The 24,089-nt window shown below is 42.5% G+C and overlaps 2 protein-coding genes across 3 annotated transcripts in view; both read left to right on the top strand.

Annotated features, from left to right (window-relative positions):
* The window catches only part of LOC116064527 (PRELI domain-containing protein 1, mitochondrial-like), a 14,849-nt gene extending 13,534 nt beyond the window's left edge, over positions 1–1,315 (top strand). Inside the window, exons 4-6 of one of the 2 annotated variants that reach the window (XM_031319764.2) lie at positions 16–129; positions 224–302; positions 1,077–1,315. In XM_031319764.2, coding sequence (XP_031175624.1) covers positions 16–129; positions 224–302; positions 1,077–1,189 — 306 coding nt within the window. In that variant the 3' untranslated portion in view covers positions 1,190–1,315. Of the gene's footprint in view, positions 1–15; positions 130–223; positions 316–1,076 lie in introns of both variants that reach the window. The other variant, XM_031319766.2, reaches the window with a different exon arrangement.
* Positions 1–24,089, top strand: part of LOC116064544 (zinc finger protein 239-like) — an 893,026-nt gene that overhangs the window by 670,806 nt on the left and 198,131 nt on the right. The gene's annotated exons all lie outside the window — the stretch shown is intronic.

Raw genomic sequence — 24,089 nt, 5'->3', positions numbered from 1 at the left:
CTGTCCGTCTCTCAGACGGTGGTCGAGAGCTGTTTGTTTGAGGAAGACCGCAGTCGGCCATCTTGGACCAAACTGAGGAGGGAGGCCTGGATCATCTCCACGGTCCGCGGCCTGGCCCGGCCCATACAGGTACGCACGCGGGCGGGCGGACGGGCGGACGGACACACACACCTCTTTAACTTTAAAAAAAATAAATGTTCTACTCTTTGTGTTTGTCATCCAGGAGTTCGGACTCGTCAGGTTCAAGAGTAACCAAGACAAAGCTGTGAAGGGTCTGGAGTACGCTCTGACCAAGATACAGAGTAAGACAGACAGGTTAGAGAGACAGACAGGTTAGAGAGACAGGGAGACATGCAGAGAGACAGACAGACAGACAGACATACATGCAGACAGACAGACAGACATGCAGAGAGACAGACAGACATGCAGAGACACGAGACAGACAGACAGAGAGACATGCAGAGAGACAGACAGACATGCAGAGAGACAGACAGACAGACAGACATGCAGAGAGACAGACAGACATGCAGCGAGACAGACAGACATGCAGAGAGACAGACAGACAGACAGACATGCAGGAGACAGACAGACAGACAGACATGCAGGAGACAGACAGACAGACAGACATGCAGAGAGACAGACAGACATGCAGCGAGACAGACAGACATGCAGAGAGACAGACAGACAGACAGACATGCAGGAGACAGACAGACAGACAGACATGCAGGAGACAGACAGACAGACAGACATGCAGAGAGACAGACAGACATGCAGAGAGACAGACAGAGAGAAAGATAGATAGACAGACAGACAGACAGATGGACAGACAGAGAGACAGACACACAGACATGCAAAGAGACAGAAAGACAGACAGAGATACAGACAGACAGACAGATGGACAGACAGACAGACAGAGAGACAGACACACAGAGAGACAGAAAGACAGACAGAGATACAGACAGACAGGCAGACAGACAGATAGAGAGACAGACATGCAGAGAGACAGACAGAAAGACAGACAGAGAGACAGACAGACAGATGGACTGAAACAGTCTCCTCTCTTTCATCAACTGCAGCTGAGGACCCTCCTCATCTCCATGGCGACCAGGGGGAGTCGTCAGAGAAGCACAAGCTCCTCCCACCACAGGCCCCGCCCACTTCTACCCAGAAGCCCAAGCACTTCGTCTGACCTCTACAGCACCGCTTCTCAAACGTTTTTCAATAATTTATAATAATATTTAAATATTTTTTAAGTCACGTACCCTCTGAACAGCGTTAGGGTTAACAACAGCGCAAAACATTTTGGGTAAAAAATTTAAAAAAGTCTGTATAAGAGGACCAATACCGTGCTGGAAGTAACTGAAAAACATTTAAATGCTTCATTAATTTTAAATGTTAAGAATTCATTCATTGTTATAATTTAATTATTTTAGCAATTATGTTGTGTACATATATATGTATATATTATGACGTACACACAGACACACACACACACACACACACACACACACACACGCACACAGACACACACGCAGACACCACACACACAGACGTACGCACACACACACACACACAGACACACACACACACACACACAGACACCACGCACGCACACACACACACCACGCACATTTTTTGTCTTTAGTCATGTTTATATTTTTATATGAACTTTTTTTTAATTAGTTTTTATTTATTACTATCAATAATTAATATTATATTTAAAATATTTATATCAACCAAACTGGAGTAGGTTTAGTTATTTTTAGAACAACTTTTATCAGTTTTTAGTAACTGACTCGTCTAGTTGCCGTTGAATAAACTTTAAAATACATATTTACTGTATTTGTAGCCAATCAGAAAATGATGCATTATGGGAAGTTTTTATTTCTGTACATGGATGTTGCATCAGAAGCATGTTTCATATTCTGAACCAGGGCCTGAAATTAACACACATTAACGCCACAAAAACAGCCACAAAACAGCCTCAAAACAGCCTCGAAACAGCCACAAAAACAGCCACAAAACAGCCTCGAAACAGCCTCAAAACAGCCACAAAAACAGCCACAAAAACAGCCACAAAACAGCCTCGAAACAGCCACAAAAACAGCCACAAAAACAGCCACAAAAACAGCCACAAAACAGCCACAAAAACAACCACAAAAACAGCCACAAAAACAGCCACAAAAACAGCCACAAAAACAACCAAAAAAACAGCCACAAAAACAGCCACAAAAACAGCCACGAAACAGCCACGAAACAGCCACGAAACAGCCACGAAAACGAAACAGCCACAAAACAGCCACAAAACAGCCACAAAACAGCCACAAAACAGCCACAAAAACAGCCACAAAAACAACCAAAAAAACAGCCTCAAAACAGCCACAAAAACAGCCACGAAACAGCCACGAAACAGCCACGAAACAGCCACGAAACAGCCACGAAACAGCCACGAAACAGCCACAAAAACAGCCACAAAAACAGCCACAAAACAGCCACAAAAACAGCCTCAAAAACAGCCACGAAACAGCCACGAAACAGCCACAAAAACAGCCACAAAAACAGCCTCAAAAACAGCCACAAAAACAACCACAAAAACAGCCACAAAAACAGCCACAAAAACAGCCACAAAAACAGCCAAAAACGTTTTAAAGTGGAGCTGTTTTCAACAGTTATGTCGTTGACATCTTGTTGATTTTTTCAACGTTTTTGGCGATTTTGTCAACCTTTTTTCCAACATTTTCAGCATTTCTTTTTTTAATCTTTTAACTTTTCTCTCCGGTACGATGACGAAGGGTTATGGACGTGTTTTGTTTCAATGTTTTTGTCGACATTTGCCTATGAAGTTGAAGTGAACAACCTCCGAACCTACGAAGGCGGCTTTTGTTATACGTTTTTTTCCAACGTTTTGGCGTTTTTTTCACTGTTTTTGGCGGGGTTTTTTATGTTTTTCTCAACATTTTTTTTCAACTGTTTTGACGGGGTTTTCCCCAACGTTTTTGTTGTTTTATCGTAGATTTTGTCTCCTTTTTCAACATTTTAGTCTTTTTATTGACCGAGCGTATTTAAGTTCCACCCCTCCAACGTCAGACATAACGTTATCTTAGCGTCTCTCCGTTCTCTCTGCTGATTCCTCTCGTCTGTTTCCACTTTTGTCTTCATAAAAGCTCAGTTTTTTTTCGTGTCGACAGCTTATAAAAACTTAAGTTCTGTGTTCTTCACCCTGTTGCTTGTTCATCCCACCACACAGCAGCTTTTAGACGTGTTTCTGTTGTTTGCTAGCAGATGGAATAAACCAGAGGAAGCCTTCACAGTTTTCAGGGTATGACGACATGCGCTCTGTCCCTATTGGCTGGTAAAATGCCTGTGTGGTGTTAGTAGGTTTAGCCACAGTGGCTAACGCCCTAAAAAGTTAAAATCAGGCAATTGTTTGTGAACATTTCCTCCAGTCTGTGTGTTGTTTCTGGGGATCAGCTCTTGATATTAAACTCTGACCAGCAACAACATCAACGCAATGACTGTTGTCTTATTTATTTTTTTAAACCTCAGAGACAAAAACATTGTGCTTCCTGTGTTTCTCCAGTAGAAGTCTTTTAATGTGAAGTAGCTCACGGTGGACGGGAGGAGATTTTATGGTTTTCACTCAGGGAACACAACCAGAATAACATATACATAAAAAGGGGGTTAGTTTTAAAGAGTAAGATCCTTTTAGTTTAACATGAAACAGCCCCGAAAATCACTATCACCAAACCCACCAGACTCCATGTAAATAATCAGCACTTTTAGCGTGTATAGAGCCAGCATATTTCCACATGTAAATGGGTGAATTAAGGGTTTATTTCAACCAAACCAGAGTGGTGATTGTCGGAACAGTGGAAAGATGAACCAAGATGGCGTTTTATTTTGTTTCTGTCCACTTTGAATGAAGTGTGTTTTATGATGGTAAAAGTAGTGATTATTTACATGGAGTCTGGTGGGAAAATACTGACACTGAACATGTGTCCTATAGGGTTACATTACAGCTTGTTTCTTGTTTAACACTGGACCAGTTTCAAAGATTGTTGATCCAGTCAGTCACTTAGACACAGAAACTTTGGAAAATAAAGTCCAGGTTCCCCTTTAATAATGCAACTCTGTGACTGTCTGTCTGACCATCAGCGTGAGAGAGACAGACAGGGAGAGAGACAGCTCAGTGCCTGTGTGTCTGACCATCAGCGTGTTGTGGTTGATGTTCCATGTCCGGGTGGTGAGCGTTTGTGTGTGTGTCTGTGTGTGTCTCTGTGTGTGTATGTGTCTATGTGTGTGTGTCTGTGTCTATGTGTGTGTGTGTGTGTGTGTGTGTGTGTGTGTGTGTCTGTGTGTGTATGTGTGTCTGTGTGTGTGTGTGTGTGTGTTTTCTTGTTTAACTACATTCGAGGGGTCCAAAAACCGGGAGTCGAGTATACTTGTGGGGTCCCGACAGCTTTGTGGGATCAAAATGCTGGACCCCACAAGGTTAAAGGTCTGTTTGAGGGTTAAGACTTGGTTTTAGGATTAGGGTTAGAATTAGGTTATGGTTAGGGTGAGGGTAAGGGTTAAGGTTAGGCATTTAGTTGTGATGGTTAAGGTTAGGGTAAGGGACTAGGGAATGCATTATGTCAATGACAGGTCCCCACAAAGATAGTGAAACAAACATAGGTGTGTGTGTGTGTGTGCGTGTGTGTGTGCGTGTGTGTGTGTGTGTGTGTTCTTGTTTGTTGTATTCGTGGGGTCCAATAACTGGGAGTCCAGTATACTTTCGGGGTCCCGACAGCTTTGTGGGATCAAAATGCTGGACCCCACAAGGTTAAAGGGCTGTTTGAGGGTTAAGACTTGGTCAGAGGTTTAGAGATAGAACTGTGTGTGTGTGTGTGTGTGTGTGTGTGTGTCTCTGTGAAGGTTATTATAATTTAGCATTTTTCATTAGTTTTTATTTTTATTTCGTTTTGACTTTTTGTTTTCAAATTCAGTTTAGCGAGGAGTCCATGCCCGAGTCAACGCGGTTCACAGATCCAGCGGAGCTTTGGAACTGTATTGCTTTCCTAAAGTTTATTATTATTTTTCCGTTGATAAAACTAATGCTACAGCCTAAACCGTACATGGTGGGGGAGTGCCGTTTTCAGGACTAGTCCAGATCCTTGCAAGGACCTCGGATAAAAACAATTTCACCACTAGGTGGCGCTATAGCAGAGATACGCGTTAGGCCCTATAACTCCCAAACCGTATGTCACACATTAAAATACACGTATCCACGCATTCCCTGAATTCAGCTGAATCTGCTGATATAGGCCACGCCCATTTCTGCCTAGAGTTTTATGCGCGAAAAATCGTGATTTATTGTAAACCTACTTTTTCTAACTCCTCCTAGACCGTGTGACCGATCTGCACGAAACTTGGTACTTAGTATCTCACGACCGACCTGACAAAAACTTATGAAAAGAATTTTTATCGGACAAAAATTGCCCAAATTACGCACAACCAAATTTGTGTAGCTAGCTACGAAAACACAAACTTTGCAATATCTTGGCCAAAATTATTGCTATCAACCTGATACTTTAGATTCTTGTTTTCCATGACCCTCTGGAGCTTCCCACCAAATGCTACGAAAAGTGGCCACTAGGGGGCGCTATAAGTCCCGAAAGTTTGTATCTCATTAAAGGCTTATCCGATTTTTCACGTCAAAGTGGGCGTGGCCTATGGGACCCAGGTTTGGATTCACCACTTACACTAATGTGAGCAACTTCAAATTTACAGTGTAGATGTAAAATGGTTCATGGACCTCACATTTCAAATATTACACACATGGACAACTAGGTGGCGCTATAATGACGTCAAACGTGTTTTTGCCTATAACTCCATTACACATTGCACATTAGAAAGCTGAATCACATGATATAGGCTACGCCCATTTCCGCTAATAAGTGTTTTGCAATATCGCGCAATGTGCAAAACCAACTTTTTCAAACTCCTCCTAGGCTGTGCAACGGAACTGCATGAACCCTGGTACATAACATCTACAGATGGACGTGACCAAAAGCTGTCAAAAGAATTTTGCTACGTTAAAGTATGCGCAATTTACAACCAAACTAATTAGCCACAAACACGAACTTTAGCATATCTCAGCAAAATGTATAGGTGTCAGAGCAAAATTTGGTATCATTGTTCGACATCCCACTCCGAGACTCTGTACCAAATATCATGAGGATCGGCCATTAGGGGGTGCTATAATGAACGTAGATGTGTTTTGGCAAATAATTCAATGCATTTAAATGGGAAATTTGCAATGGCAATATCTCTGCCGCAGTAAATGCTATCATCACAAAACTTGAGATTATTGTTCGACATGCCACTTTGCGGCTCTATACCAGATTTGGTGGTGATCTCCCTTTAGGCACTATAATTGAGGTAGAAGCGTTTTGGCCTTTTACTCAATGAATGGGAAATTTGCTATAGCATTTCACTACAGATTTTGAAGCTCGCACTTAATGAAATTTCCTGACTTTTGCCTTGCCACCATCGTGCTTTGGGTTCTCCTCGCGGTCTCCACTTTTATGAGCTCCGCGTGTCATCAGGTGCGACTTGCACCAGGGGGGACTTCCGCCGGGGAGGCTTGGACCCCATCATAACTGCTTGCAGTTCTAGTTTTAGAGTTTTCAACTGCTTAGACACAAAATCTTTTCATGTCACACGATTTTTGAAACCTCTCACTCAAAGTGCAAAATTACACAGCAAATCTCCAAAACCATAAGCTATTTCTCAGCCTTTCACTCAGTTTTCAAAACACTACACACAATTCTCTACCTAAGACACAAAAATCTAACAGGAAGTGACTTGCTTTTCTTTTCTAAACACAACCAATCAAAATGCTACACTTATTTACCAGGGCACACACACACACACACACACTCCTCACATGTGCAAACACATTATGTCATAACTGAACACTAACCAATCACTGCTTTAGTATAGGCCTATACAGAGGTCAAAGGTCAGATTACCTGTTTTGAACAATGGATGCCAACAATAGACAGAGAGCAAGTGGAGGAGGAGGGACAGACAGGGGACGACAACGAGGAGGAGGAGGGAAGAAGAGGAAGGAGAGCCATCTCTGATGAGATCAGGGCCACACTTATTCATCATGTGATCAACCACAGATTGACCAATGAGAAAAGCCCATCTTGAGTAGCTTTACAATGGCGTCCATACTGCATGCAACTATCTAGTGACTATTTCAGCATTACAAATCAATCAGACTTTGTTTGTGCATACAATTCCCGCCCCCCGCCATGACACACAAACACACACAACACACACACACACACACACACACACACACACACACACATATTCTTTAGTGAAAATGATAGCTTTGGTTTCCATATGTTTGTAATTTTCTTTTCTTGTTTCATTTCATCTTGTTTTCTACTGAAATTACCTATAATAGCTACCTAATAACTACCTAACCCTAAGCCAACACTGAGCTACTCTTACAAACGTGATGTTTTATCCAATAAATATTTTCTGTTTTACTGTAACATTACATTGTTGTTTACAGTGCACTTTTTAACCAGTCTCAGCAGATTACTTTCTCTCTAGAACATTATAAATGTAGATATAAGCCTATGAAAGACAAAAGAGCTTTAGATTTAGAACAACAGTTTGTACATGATATATCCAAAAATTTACTATTATGAAAAAAGTGTTTGCCATTTGATGTGTTTATGGCATTTTGCATTTTGTGTGTGCAGTTTTGGGAATTGTGTGTAGAGTTTTGAAAAAAGGAGACAGTTTTGAAAACGTTTTAATTAGTTTTTAAAGTAGGTTTGGTTGTTTAGTTTTTATTTTTAAGAAAATGCTTAGTTTTAGTTTAGTTTTTATTAGTTTTAGTCTTTTTTTGTAATATGGGTCATTTGTCAGGGGCAAGATTCAAAAAGGTCAGAAAAGTATTGTGTAATAACTCAACAACATCATACAATTTTAGAAATATATATTCACAATGTATTCAACAATAACACCGGTACAAACAATGTACATATGATGAGCACAAATATATATATTGCGTTCTCCTTTACCTTGTTAATGTAAGCTAGGTTAGCCTCCTTGTGCGCGCTTCTCAAATGTACTTTCAAAATCGTGGGATTTTTTCCGTTTAATAAATTGTCCACATATTTTGCCACCTTCCACTGAGAGGCACTTGCTTTTATTTGACACATTTATAATCAAGGAGGTCTCTGCCGCTTTCTTCCGACTTTCGGTACCGCCATGATGCCAGGCGAGGGGCACGGACATGTTGTGTTCAATTTGACGTGGAATGTCGGAATTTCTGGGTTCCCAGTCGGAAACTATACATGTCTACGGCATAGACTTATAAAACCTATATAACCTTGGTCAGTGTGTGTGTGTGTGTGTGTGTGTATGTATGTGTGTGTATCTGTGTGTCTGGCTGTGTGTGTGTATCTGTGTGTGTGTCTGTGTGTATGTGTGTATCTGTGCGTGTGTGTGTCTGTGTGTGTGTGTGTGTGTGTGTGTGTGTATGTCTCTGGTTCTCTATGTATTTGTGTGTGTGTGTGTGTGTGTGTGTGTGTGTGTGTGTGTGTGTGTGTGTGTGTGTCTCTGTGTATTTCTGTGTGTCTCTGTGTGTTTGTGTGTGTCTTTGTGTGTGTTTCTGTATGTGTGTGTGTGTCTCTGTGTTTGTGTGTGTCTCTGTATGTGTGTGTGTCTCTGTGTGTGTTTGTGTGTCTCTGTGTGTCTTTGTGTGTGTTTCTGTATGTCTCTCTGTGTGTGTGTGTGTGTGTGTGTGTGTGTGTGTGTGTGTGTGTGTGTGTTTTTGTTTTGTGTGTGTGTTGTTTCTGTCCACTTTAAATGAAGTGTGTTTTACGATGATAAGTAGTAAAGTACTTATACTAGTAAGTTGGAGAGGTGCCACTTCACCTCCTGGGCACTGCCAAGGTGCTCTTGAGCAAGGCACCGAACCCCCCTGAACTGCTCAGGGCGCCTGTTCAGCAGTCGCAGCCCACTCACTCTGACATCTCTCCATTAGTGCATGTAAAATGATCTGAGCATGTGTGTGTATTTCAGGCCTGTGTGCAGTGTGTAATAACAACAGTTAGTGAGTGTAAATTGTAATTTCCCCATTGGGGATCAATAAGGGTATACATTATTATTAAATAAAAAGTAGTACTGATTATTATATAAACTGGGTTTGGTGATTTCGGGGCTGTTTCACGTTAAACAAAAAGGATCTTCCTCTTTAACAAAAAGGTCTGTCTCTGTAGGGATCCTTTCCATAATGTTAGGTAAGTCACTGTCGTGATGAGCGGGGGATAGTGGACCCAAACGTAGGGAGAGGGCAGGCAGGCAGAAAGTTTGAACACAAGGATTTATTGGGAACAAAAAACGGCAGCACAGACTGGAAAAACTCACAGGGAAGAACTCAGCCTGGGTTAGGGAACTCAGCCTGTTTACCAGCCCCCCAAAACCTGGGGGGCTGCTATACAGCCAGAACTCTTGGGGGGCACACTAGAAAACTCTGGGACACTAGAAAGCTCGAGGACACTAGGCAGTGCTGGGACACTGGGCAACTCAGAGACACTGGGTGGTGCTGGGACACTTGAGAGCTCGGGGACACCAGAGAGCTCGGGGACACTAGAGAGCTCGGGGACACTAGAGAGCTAGGGGACACTAGAGAGCCCGGGGACACTAGAGAGCCCGGGGACACTAGAGGGCTCGGGGACACTAGAGGGCTCGGGGACACTAGAAAGCGCAGGGACACTAGGAAGCTCGGAGACACTGGGCAGTGCTGGGAAACTGGGCAGCTCGGGGACACTGGAGAGCCTGGGGACACTAGGGAGCTTGGGGACAATAGGGATCTCGGGGACACTAGAGGGCTCGGGGACACTAGGAGGCGCGGGGACACTAGGAGGCGCGGGGACACTAGGAGGCGCGGGGACACTGGGCAGCTGAGGCTCTAGCGGACTGACAGGCTCGAAGTAGGGAAGACTAAACTCTCTGGCAGTCGCCTGCCAGCGAACCTCCATGAGGTGTTTTGGCCAAAATGGGGTTCTTTTTATGCAACCCCTGAAACATTCCCAGCAACTTCTCCCCATCACTGTCCAAAGGGTGAAAAAATGCCTCAAATCTCACCACTTTCTCCTCGAAGAGTAGCCTCTCTGCTGGGTCCATGGTGGTCAGATTGTTCTGTCGTGATGAGCGGAAGATAGTGGACCCAAACGCAGGGAGAGGGCAGGCAGGCAGGCAGAAGGTTTGAACACGAGGATTTATTGGTAACAAAAAATGGCAGCACAGAGGGAAGGGAACACAGGGAAGAACTCACAAAATAACGCAGGGAAGAATACTTAACTAAGGCACCAGGCACTAACACGCTGAACAGGATATAAACTCACACTACAGGCAGGACACGGACACAAACAGACGCAAACGGATACAAAACAATCTGACACCAGACAAAGGAAACACAGGGGCTAAATAAACTAGGTAACGAGAAGACGCAAGACAGGTGACAGCAGGGCTGGGGAACAGGTGGAGCACATCAGACAATCACACAGGCGGGAAAACAAGGGACGTAAAACTAGACATGACAAGACAGAAAACAGACTATCAAAATAAAACAGGAAACAGAACATAAACAGGGAAATGCACAACAGAAAAATACACAACAAAATATACACAGATCACAATACACAACACAGGATAAATTTACAAGACAGGGAACAGAAAAATACAGAATAAATATACAAAAACAGGAAACAGCAACAGAAATATACAAACAGGTAACAGAAATGTCCAAAACCACAACAGTCACCTCCCTTAGGCTCACTAAGAGGGAGGTAGGTCACCTCCTTAAGGGTCCCCCAAAAAGGAGATGTCAACTCTTTAGGGTCCCCCAAAAAAGAGGTAAGTCAGTTCCTTTAAAAGGTCCCATGGCATAAAAATTTCACTTTATGAGGTTTTTTTTTAACATTAATATGCGTTCCCCCAGCCTGCCTATGGTCCCCCAGTGGCTAGAAATGGTGATAGGTGTAAACCGAGCCCTGGGTATCCTGCTCTGCCTTTGAGAAAATGAAAGCTCAGAGAGAGAGAGAGACATCATGGCTTTCAAACGAGCAAAGTGGCAGTTGGTCAAGGCCACACCCCCCACCCTCCACCTTGCCCCCCCCCCCCCCCCCCTCTCCTCCTCAATAGCTACAGACACATAAAATGGCACATCCTAAGGAAAGCTCATTTTGGGACTGATTCTAGTGGCTGTAATTCTGCACCAAGGCTGAATTTCGGGAACGAGACTTAAGATACAGTATTAGGGGACCACTAAGGTCTATATAAAAGCATCCAAAGAGCACCATGTCATGGGACTTTTAAGGTCCGAGAGGGAGGTACATCACCTTCTTTAGGGTCACCGAGAGGGAGGTAAGTCACCTTCTTTAGGGTCACCTTCTTCTTATTTACTTTATTATTAGACACCTGATACATGTGTGGCTAAGCAGTTTGTTTACATTTTTATTAGCCATGTAAACAGCTTAGTCAGAATGTTTGTTTTTTTCTACGGAATGAGGACAAAAAAACAGTATTTTGTGCATGTAAATATAGTCAGTGTATTGTCCTTTTGTAGTTATATCTTTTTATAGGAATAGCTCATTATATTTCCACATTTGGAGGGGAATCCTCTCATTCTCTTTCTTTCAGTCTCATTTTCTGTAAGTACATGTGTGCATGTAAAAGTAGTTTAAAACTGTTGTTTTGGGTAGTGTGTACAGTGTGTACCGTGTATAACACCAGTGTGTAACAGTGACGTGTAGAGCGACTGTCTGCAGTCATGCTCAGTCGTTTGCAGAAGTAGTACGATACACGCTGTCTGCATGTCTTGACCAGAGCACGTTCAGTAAACATCATTGATAATGAAAGGTCAGTTGTCCGTGTACTGTTTGTATATGGAAACGTCCCAATGTTCCTTCATCACCATGAAGTGATGGAGACAAAGAAGAGCAGCCGTACCTCTCTGTTTGATTTGATGTCTTTGATCACAGAAGTGTCAAAGTCTACTAGTTAAATTTTCAGGTTTTTTTTCTTTCTTCTTAACACGTGTTGCTGCTGTGAGAGCTGAAAAGAAAACCCAATTCATGTGAAATGGACTTCACACCCACAGAGCTGCTTTAAGCAGACTTGTTAACTGAAAGAGGAACAAGTCACGATGTGAACATGTCAGGGTGTCACACAGACCTTTAGTTATTAACACTCAAAATGTAGATGGCAATGCTGATGTTGGGAATCGGTAGGGTACAGATTCAATTACTGACAAATTATCAAAGATGTTTGATTAATATTAATAAAGTTATGAATATGTGTATTCATTACTTTACCAAATTGACAAACAATCACAACAGGGCACCACCCTGAAACCAGGGACCAATAATCAAACTGTGAAACAGTCTCATAGGTGGTGTTCCCTTTTAAATACAGATCTGAATTACTTTGATTAATTTATCTGGTATTTCTGAAGGAACAAAAGAAGGATGAATTTAAGCATCGACCTGTTTAACCAGCAATTATTACCACAAATACACAAAATAATCACAAACAACTGCTATTTAAAGTATAGTAGAATTTATTTAACTTCAAAATTATCAATGGCCAATCAATAAATCTTCCATCAGCAAAACCTATATACCTTTTTATAAACTACAACCAAAAGCAACAAACAACAAAAAGCATGTGGTGAGCATGCTCTGTGTCTGTGTGAGTGTGTGTGTGTGTGTGTGCGTGCCTGTGTGTGTGGGTGGTGTGTGTGTGTGTGTGTGTGTGTGTATGTGTGTGTGTGTGTAGGTGTGTGTGTGTCTGTGAGTGTGTGTGTGCATGTGCGTGCATGCGTGTGTGCTTGACTTTGCATGTGTGTGTGTGTGTAGGTGTGTGTGTCTGTATGTGTTAGTGTGTGTGCGTGTCTGTGTGTGTGTGTGTGCGTGTGTATGTGTGTGTGTGTAGGTGTGTGTGTGTCTGTGTGTGTGTGTGTGCGTGCGTGCGTGCGTGTGTGTGTGTGCTTGACTTTGCATGTGTGTGTGTGTGTGTGTGTGTGCTTGACTTTGTGTGTGTGTGTCTATGTGTGTGTGTGTGTGTTTGTGTGTGTGTGTGTGTGTGTGTGTGTGTGTGTGAGAGAGCGAGAGTGCGCAAGGAGGAGGGGGAGGTGACGGGACCACGGGGTCTAGATCTGCTCTCTGTAGTTCAGCCCAAAGACTACAAGAATGGCTATTTGTGTGAGCTACACAAACGCTATTTAACCCCAAGAGGGTGGCAGTGGGCTGCGTTGCAGCGCCACGTGGCTAGGGCTAGCCGGTTAGCTTTCAGGTTAACGTCTTACTGACAAAAGGAACACCATTGACATATATAAAGTGGACCAACAGATCCCGTTGCTCTGGACAGAGACCAGTGAAGGATATTAGAAGCACTTTTCCGGTGATGGCTGAGCGTTACTGAGCAGCCTCCAACTGAGCTTGAAGACGTAGATGTGACGTGAGCAACCTGTCTGAAAGTTGGAAGTCTTCTGGTAGCTGTGCCAAGAGAAATCTCAATCATTCCCAATCTAGCAGAGACGGAGAGCGTAGGTATATGTAAGGAGATAACATAGGCACAGGCTAATTATTGATCACTAAAATGATAGTTAACATTAGTAATTAAACTTAAACAGCTAATGGAAGTCCAAACTGCCTGAGAGCTTCTCCTGTACTATACGGTAATTCCTCTACTATGAGACAGTAAGTCTCGTGGTTATGACCCAATCGTTAGCCTATTTTTATAAAAACGTCTGCTACGGAGCCATAACGTGAGGTACAAGGTAATGGAGCCTTTTATACATTGTCGTGTTTCTTTAGAAATAAACAATGGACAAAAAGAGTCTCGGGGACACATGCTTCAGATGTAAAGTTATTTGCTGTCAAAGTGACGTCAAAATGAATGGGAGTCAATGGGATGCTAACAGGAGGTGATGGCTTGGTAGCATCAAAATGGCGCCATAGGAGCTACGCATTCTGAGGAGAAGCTTACCGCCTTGAGGAACACACTATTGAGCACACAACGGAGTGCAGTTGTGAAGTTGTGTTACGCTCTCACATGACTAGGTTTTAGCCGTTAGCTTATCTGTGTGTGTGTGTATGTGGAAGCTAGCAAGGCCAGCTGCTCACCACACGTACATGCGCGTGTGTAAAATGTGTGTGTGTGTGTGTTGGAGGTTAGAAAACGGGCGGACAGAAAAGGAGGAAAAATACGACTGAAAGAAAGAAAACACTAGACAATCTTGATCCTCTGATCGTGGAAATAACCACTCTCTCTTCGTTTACTCAAGGTTCAAACTTAACGCGAAGTTACAGCAGACTCTGAGGGCTCAACGAGAGAGAATGGTTATTTGCAACCCTTTCCTGTGGGCTTACAGCTGACACTGTAACACCACACTCCGTCTCCACCATATATATATACCACGATATAACGTCGTTTTATATCACAGCGCCGTAGTGGAGTGACGGAAGGCAGAATTATGGCTTCGCTTGTACAGTACTTAACTTCTCCCTGGCGGGAGGCAGCAGCTACAGTTCAACACAGTTCCAACACAACTTCAACAATATCTGGATCAGAGATACATTCACAGCAAAACCGATTAATAATCAAAGCGTGCAACAGTAGCACATTAGTAATCAGATCACATTAATAAAAACACACCCTGTTCTAATCTTTCTATCTTCTTATTTACTAGACGCAGCCCAGCTGGCGCGTGCAAATGTGACGTCATGGGATCGCCGTAACTATTTATACTCACGCGTGGTGGTCGCGACACTAGTTGCAGTCTTCTCCTGAACAGAGGTGGTGCTAATGAGCAAAGGCTACCGACATTGCTCTTTCTACGGACTAGAAGAAGAAGAAAAAGGTAAACAATGGCAGAACTGGCAGCAGCATTGCCGTCAATGCTTCGATTTGATTGGATGAGCTACTTGGTGGGATCGAGCCTTTCATTCGCCATAAAATAACTCATCTTAACCCAGTTAGTTTACTAGAGAGACTAGCAGTTACTCTGAGAGTCCTGGCATCCGGTTGTTGGCGAACTCGTTCAGGCCTCCTCTATCTGCGCCACTGAAAGCACTGCTCGTGCGCGCCGGCAGGATATTACGTCATTTTGATGTCACGATGGCACGTGCCATGTAAATGTGGCTAGTATACCATACGCTATAAGCCTCTTACTGTTGGATGCGTAGTTCGCTTAGTTTGTCCGGCGGATTCCTGCGATCAACAGAAAGTGAGTTAAAAACACGTGATTTAACGAACAGAATAGCTCCCTCCGGCAGTGGAGGGAGATTTGTTCAGAGTCGACTTGTAGGAGACAGACGTCCTCCTGTCCTTGGAAAACAGGGCAATTTACCCTCTGCAGATTTGGTGAGATAGACGATTTTCTTCACCGAGACCCCCTTTTGTAGTATTACGAAGATACCCAGTCAGCTCAACTCGACCGGCGAGGTGAGGCTGTAGATTTCTCGGCAGCGCTGTGAAGTGTCATCCTTTCAGTAACGAATCACTAGTGGAAAGACACGGTGTGTCGGGCATTCGCTTATATCCTCCTTGTTCACGTAGCGGTGAGCATGGTGCGTTCAGGGAGCTTCAGCCAATGGAGCGTCAGGGTAACCTGAGCCCTTCTGTCCTTTTCCCTCGTGGGAAATGGGCTTTCTTTATTTTGTAAACTTTTTCACGTTGAGGTGTGACTTGTAGGCTTCTGGTTTGACTGAGGGCCTATCCCTTTGTCTGAGAAGGCCATGTGGCGACCTCCTGTACCCCATTTGTCTTGGGGTCACAGGCTCTCTGCTCAAGATCAGTTTAAGCACATTGTTTGGTTCCAACACTGAGGTTCATAAAATGTAAAATGTTGGTCACAACATGGAAACCAAATCAATAACAGTATGTCTACAGCCCAGTTCAGACCAAAGATTTTGGGATGAATATTCAGGAAATGATCGCCGTGCTTGAAGCTAGCTATGAAGCTACCAACGTCATACAGTTGACACGTTTTTGAAAGGAACTCTGGGAGATGAAGTCCCAGAGGCCCGCCTGAAATTACATCTAACGCCAAAGCTGCAGCTAGAAACAACTTAACTCAAATCTTATGGACAATAACTTTAAAGCAAATATTTGCACATATTCTTATTTTGACCATAACACACTAAAGCACAAATGCAAATTACTTTATTGTTAAAACCTACTTGGCATTCGTGGCATTCTTGATGTGTAGTTTACACAGTTCATTTTAGTCTCTTTCTGTTCCCCTTTTCAGTGGTTTAACAGAGGCGAGGGGTTGTTGTCGTCTCGTTTGCAAATAAACTGCAGCCACCTACATAGAGATACTTTTGTTTGTTTCAAGATTATTAGAAGCTGCCTTGGCCAAAATGTAGTACTTACACAACATACTTACACTCATATGACCTCGTACTCATAAACCATCTCACGTTATACATGCATGTGTATGTATCTCTATGCATGAGAGTATGTATGCATGCATATAACACTGCTAGTCAAAGAGGAAGGAAGAAGAGTTTTACTTGATGCGGATGTACACTGAAAAAAAAGTGAAGACATAATTTCACCAACGGTCAGGATGGAGGACACATCTCTACTCTGGCTGCTCTGTAAGTAAACTGTGTTTCTGAAAAATATCAGCTGAAAGAAATCAGTGTTGGGCAAGTTACTGAAAATTAGTAATTAGAGTTACTAGTTACTTCTTTTAAAAGTAATTTAATTTACAAATTACTTTTTATCAAGTAATTAGTTACTAGGGAAAGTAACTTTTAAGTTACTTTTATGTCTGCTTTTTAAATGTAAATATGAACAGTACTGAACAGTCAAACACAAACATAATTTTTAGACCTATTTATTGTAATCAACAAGGTAACAGACCTTCAAATCAAGCAGTAGTACAAAAGTCTCTTTTAATACTTGAAACGAAATAACAACTGTCTCAGTCATTTAATAGTGTTTTCTTTACCACATTAGGCCCAATGAAATAAAAGTGATTGGCCTACAGTATACCTAGCAATCAATTTATTCAGCTCTGCCTGGCTTATCGCCTGCACTGCAGTCCGTGTAAAATCTAGCTTTGGTTGTTTACATGGAGTGGTGCCTGCAGCATCCGTAGGGCTGGGGTCTTTCTCTACTAGCTTTGGTTGTTTACATGTAGTGGTGCCTGCAGCATCCGTAGGGCTGGGGTCTTTACTACTAGCTCTGGTTGTTTGCATGGAGTGGTGCCTGCAGCATCCGTAGGGCTGGGGTCTTTTCTACTAGCTTTCTCGAAGCATGTTGCTTCAACAGGTGCTTCATAGAATTTGAATTGCTACTCTTAGATGTGGATAGGTTCTTTACACCTGCACATAATTGACAACTCACCACTACATTTTTGTTTTTAGTTTTGACGAGCGAAAAGTAGGCTAATGTCTGGCATATACGGTAGTTAGAATGCGCCTGTGCATATATTGTGATATATACGGTAGTTAAAATGTGCCTGCGCGTATACTGTGATATATACAGTAGCACCCAAAACATGTGTCACTGCTCACTTGTTACTTGCATCGGGAGTGCAGAGTAAAGAAGACTAAATGATGAACTGCCTCCTTTGTTATCATTTTATAATGTCCGTACTTCCAGGAGAGAAAGCTCATTATATCTGCACTATTGGCCATGCTGTGGTTTAATGCTCATTGTTCAATTGGTGTATCATTGCGGCACCATAAGGTCCTGTGACGTTAGATCTGAAGCAGCTAAAGTAGGCCTATCTGTCTTCTTGCCTGCAAGCGTTCATTTTTCACAAGAGTAATGCGAGTAAAGAACTTTTTTAGTAATATTTGGTAAATTTTAGTAATTGTAATTGCATTACTTGATTAAAAAAAATATTTTGTTACATGCTTGTTACCCCTAAAAGAAGTGGAATTACAGTAACGCGTTACTTTGTAGCGTGTTTCTCCCAACACTAAAAGAAAAAGGGAATGACCGATACTGTTTTTTCAAGGCAGATACCGATTATTAGTAGCTAATGTAACCGATATTTGGAACTGATTTGCATTTACAGTTAAAATGAAAATATTTAAGTCAAAATTAAGATTTTGTAATGTTACAAACTCCAACACAAAACTTTGTATGAATGCTTTAAGCAATTATTTAATTACTTAGAAATGTTCAACATAATCCCCAGTAACAGAGAGTCAGATAGTGTTGGGGGGGACATGAAGTCAGACTCAGTGGGGAGTGAATCTGAAGCAGAGGGACAGACACAGAACTGTAGCCGAGCCAAAGTACAACTTTTTAATTAATTAAATACTAAAAATAAATCGCTGATACAGATGATCTGCAAACTGCCAAAAAACGTCCCGATAATCAGTCTATACCTAGAAAGAAATACAAGATGAAAGGAAACCTGATATATCTATAGTCTGGTTTTTACAGCAATGTTTCAAAATTATGAAAGAGTCAATATAATTTTGAAAGATTGTGTAAATGATTTAAAGCCTGTTTTCAGCGTGTTCTTTTCATTTATTATTTAAACTTTGAACCAAACTCCAACTAACCAAAGTGTCTTATCTCTTCAGTTCTGACCTCACTGCTGAGCTGCCCAACTAACCAAGGTCAGTAACTGTTTTCTTGTTTAGAGTACTTTCAGAATGTGTAGAGGACTATTGTGAGTGATGAAGTTGAGATTTTTCAGTAGTTTATCATTTAGAAGCCAGATGCCTCATTTATCAAAGCATGTGTAGAACAAGTTGTCAATGTGTGTGTTAAAAGTTTGGTTTTAATCAAACCTGCACATGAATAACAATACATCTCATCTACATCCGCCGGCTCGTACCCACTCATTCACATCCAGAAACTCCCCCAGAAATCCAGATATGGTTAACCACATCCCTTTGAAACTCTGAGTAGATTTAATGTAGAGATACTTGTTGTAGACAAAAGTAGAAAATGAGAAAGATAAAAATGAAAAACATCACACACAAATAGGGTTGGGTACCGAAACCCGGTTCCACTATGGATCCGGTTCCTACGCAAACGGTAGTATTTGGACCAGATTAGAACGCAAATTTCGGTTCCTCATTTCGGTTCCGACTGAAATATTTTCCCTCTGTCGCTCTGGACAGCGGCAAACTCTTTTTTCTTTCTCCCTTTTACGCCGAGTGGCGCACGTGCCCGCTCGTGACTCGTGGTGTGAAGTGCATGTCCACGCTATTCCCCCGACGTGCACTCTACTATCACAGCTGATAGACGGCTTTTTGTACATGCTCCGAAATGGACGTAAAAATATCACACTTTCTATGTAGTCTACCGTTAGCTAGCTATCGTAAATGTAGGCTACTTTTTAAATGGCATATTTTCCCTCTGAGCTTACCAAAACGGACGTAAGGGCATATTAACCATTCACTGAACATGATCGCTAGTAAACATATTACGCTCTGTCTATCGTTCAGGACAAGACCCTGTAGCCTGGTGGTATTGTCTGCCCTTTCTAACTGCTCCCTGTGTGTCCAGGCCTCTTGGACACCATCTGAGAGGTTTCTCCTGTGCAGGACATGCCATAAGTCAGGAGAGGTGTAGTATCTCACCAGAGAAGCAAATATGGTCATTTTTCTGCAAAAGAACTGCTAAAGTTTGAAGCTGGTTGGCATACCAACAAACATTTATTTAGTTGTTACTTGTTAATAGTGTAACTGTTATTTGTTAAATTATTGTAGTTATGTGTTAGGTGTTGTAATTTCCCCTTGCGGGATTAATAAAGTATACATTAGTATTATTATTATTATTATTATTAGGTGACTTAGGTTTACTTATTATATATTTAAGTACTTTAAAACTTTAATATATTGTTAAATTTGAATACTCCATAAAAGAGCCTTTCTTTGATGTCATTTTTCAGTTTTTCAAGAATCGGTTTAGGAATCGGAATCGTTTTAAAAGTACCGGTTTGGCATCGGAATCGTAAAAATCCAAACGGTACCCAACCCTACACACAATGAGGTTAAGATATTGGAGCGTCACAATATCCGCCAAATACACCTTTCTTGCAGAAATCAACCCACTCCTTTTCCAAACAGTCAAAGACAACATTCACTGGACAGCGGACACAGCCGAGATGTTGTTCAAGTACTGGAAACAGCAATTAAACTACTAACAGGGACCAGCTGTCAGAATACAACCCCCATTCATTCAAATATAATCAATCTCTCTGCTGTTAACTCCCTCACACCCACACAGCTGGAGATACTGGAAAAGGGCCTCACCTTCATTGCCACACCCAGACCTCCTACCCGGCCGGAGCTCAGGGGGGACCTACACACCTTTCACAGGAGGCTTAAACTGTTGGACCACTTCCGGGGGAGACAGAGGCGGGAACCTGTGCTCTTCACCGGACCGTCCCACTGGGAACCACATACAGACACATTATCACCACAAATAGCACAATTAATCGATAAAAACAACCAAACACTCACACATTAGCTCCTTTTCCACATATAACACTCAACATTAGTCAGGAACACAAACACATTATTAATTCATTGGGTAATAACAAACACACAGTCATAAAACCTGCAGACAAAGGGGGCCAAATAGTCATCCAAGATAAGAACAATTACATTTTAGAAGCCAACAGTTAAATAACAACACATATTACAGACCACTTATTCACCCATTAAAATTAGAAACAAAACCACTTATTAGGGACATTACAGACAACCTTTATCAAAACAAATACATTAACTTAAAACAGAAAAAATATCTGGACGGTCCAGATGAGCCCAGGCCTCGCCTCTTCTACCTCCTCCTGAAGATCCACAAGCCTCCTGTGACTTGGATGGTCCCCAATGTTGTTCCGGTCAGCAGACCAATAGTAAGTGACTGCGGATCAGAATCATATCACATAACAGAATACATAGACCATTTCATTAACCCACTTTCTAAACTCCACCCTAGCTACATCAAAGACACGTATGAATTTGTTAATAAAATAAAAAACTTCAAGTACCCAGTCACACTCTCCTCTTTTCAATAGATATAGACTCTTTATACACCAACATAGAAACACCACTTGGCCTCTCTGCCATAAAACACATATTTGATAAATTCCCAGACCCATCCAGACCCGACAGCCGTATTTTACAGTTACTCCAGATCACACTCACCAGAAATGACTTCACTTTTAACAATAAACACTATCTCCAGCTGTGCGGGTGTGCCATGGGCCGGAACCCATATCATATACCATATACCATACCATACGCAGACATCTACCTGGCCCATTGGGAGGAAACAGTATAACAGTAAACTCACCATCAAACATCTGCTTTATTTCCGGTACTTGGACGACATCTTCGGCCTCTGGGACAACACCGAACAGACTTTTTTGACTCTTCTGGACATCCTCATCTCACATCACCCTAAAATAAAACTCAAACATACCCTACAAGCAGGTCTTCTTCTGCAGCTCCGGCGACCAGACAAAAACACTAGCCACCAAAAGTTTATTTCAAAGACACGACCGCCATGCACTTCTCCATAAGACCAGCTCTCACCCTAAACACACGTACAGAAGCCTTATTAAGTCCCAGTTGATATGCTTCCACAGAATTTGCACCTTCCCGGAGCATGTGGAGGAGGCCACTAGTACACTTTTTAGTGCGAAGAGGTTGAGGGGTTACTAGAGGCGCTTCCTTAGAGATATAAAGGCGGAGGTCAACGGCAGTTTTACAAACAAAGAAAAATACATCATTATCCGGCCGCCAAGCTCGACCCTCGTCCCCCTGGTTATTACCTACTCAGAGAGTCTGAGGAACCTGATGCCAGCGATTAAAAGGAATTTCCAGGGGGGGGGGGGAGAGTGTGACGTGCTGAGAGACTGCCGCATGATCTCCGCCTACAGGAGGAACAAAGATCTCAAAGATATTTTAGTTCATACTAACCTCAACAAAAATAACAACCCTAGGGAAGCGCTTCGAGCAGGGGTGGAGCTAGACTTTCAGTACAGTTCATCATGGGGCCCTCTGCTACCAAATTTTAAAATTAAAACCGTTAAAAAAACGGTAAAATATCTGATGAATGCATGTTATAATGTGTCACTTGTTGAGCCAAGTAAGCCTACAATATATGTCAAATAAAACACAAGGAAAAGCCACATTTTTCAAGTTTGTACTGACGAAAAAGAAAAGCGTTTGCCAGTCAAGTAAAAATGTTTCAGCACCACGGACAGTGACAGCTGATTGACAGCGATGGTGCCAAACGTGTTAAAATTTGTTGATAAGTTTGCAGTTTGTTCCAAATACCAATGTAATGTGAATTTAGTTTTTTTAATGTGTCTGCTTAGAATGTAGTGTTTTGTTGCCTGGTAATTGTCGTTGTTGTGCTGGTTTACCATTGTGACCATGAGTTAAGTGACTGTTAAGTTTGATAAAAAGAGCTGGATTGTCACAAGGTCAGCTAATAATCTGCAATGTGTCACTTGGAGAGGGCCCCCGTTCTCGTTGAGTGACGCAAGATCGGCAGCATTTGAGGGGCCCCTAATTGGCACAGGGCCCTGGGGCGGCCGCACCCAAGCACCCACGCACCCACGCCATTTCCGCTACTGACTTTGAGGTTCGGATATACAGCAAAGTTGTTTTTAACCCGTGGCAGGTCCTGCAGCACATAACCATCAATGTGGTTTATGCAATTAGGTGCAGGGCCTGCCACAAATTGATGTAGGAGAGACAAGAAATGCACTATATTTAATAATCAAGCAACAGCAGTATATTTTAAACAGGGGCGATGACACAACTGTTTTATATGCACATTTTAAACTCCACGGCTCTCAAAATGTTCAGAGCGTGGGTCTGGAGAGCAACAGAGCCTGGACTACTGCTCAGCGTCGGGCAGCGGAGAGGAAGTGGATCCATCTTTTAAAAACCTTAGACCCTACTGGTCTAAATGAAAAATACTGAAGTGGATCCAATTCTCTTTTTAATCTAAGTTTTACAGGGTAATTTTAGAAATACTTCGTCCCACTGCCATGGTTTCCCCCAACCTTTTAACCCCCCTGCTTTATTCTCTCTTCTTTGGTATCTCCTTTGTTTTCTCTTTTATATGACTTTTCTTATTGCTTTAATTCATATTTATATTTAATAATTACTGAGTGTTTGTCTTAATATTTAAATATTTATACCTTTTATAGCATGCTCTTTATATTTTATTATTCTGTCATGATGTCATCATGGCAGCCCGTGCTTCTTTTTTGTTCTGTGTGTTTTTGTTTGTTTTCTCTCATGTCCCGCCCTCCTGTGCCAATTACTGTGAGCTGTGGGCGCGGCTTAGCTGGCAGGTGGCACCAGGTGAAGCTCATTCGCTAATCAACCTCCTGCAGTATTTAAGGCTGGCTCTGTGATCCACTCGTTGCCAGATCGTACTGTCTACCAGTGTGGTATAGTTGCACTCCTGGCTCCCTGTGTTAATTGTTATCCTGGTGTTTTAGCTTGTGTAGCTAAAGTAATATCTGTGTTTATCTCTTGTTGCAGCCTGCCTTGCTTGCTCGTACTCCTGCCTGCCTGCCTGCCTGCCTGCTTGCTCACCCCGCCTGCTCCTCTCTCTCTCTAAGGATTGGACTCAATTGTTTGTTAGACTCTGGAGGAGGCCTTAGCACATGGTCAACGTCACCACTTCACTGGGTACGCTCTGGAGAGCGCACTGCACCCACCACTCACCACTGGATTCCCTCGACACAACCCTCCTTCTTGCCACCAGCACAATTATTGTATATATTTCACTCATTAAACACTTAATCTTGATTATTGTGATTTTCGTCTGCTTTTGGGTTCCACCTCCTGTGCTGTTCCGTAACAGAATGATCTGGCCAAAAAGAATGGACCCAGCAGATTCTGACTCTAACCCTCAAGGTTTTTCGCTCCACCATGCGGTGGCCTCTCAAGGCATCCTGCTCGGCCAACACTCTCAGTTGCTACAAGGAATCATGGAATCCCTTCAACAGCTCTCAACCAACATGTCTCGTGTGGAAAACCATTCCCCTCAGC

Source organism: Sander lucioperca, chromosome 17 (assembly GCF_008315115.2).
Source record: "Sander lucioperca isolate FBNREF2018 chromosome 17, SLUC_FBN_1.2, whole genome shotgun sequence".
Classification (NCBI taxonomy): Eukaryota; Metazoa; Chordata; class Actinopteri; order Perciformes; family Percidae; genus Sander; species Sander lucioperca.
This window is presented reverse-complemented; position numbering and strand designations above follow the sequence as displayed.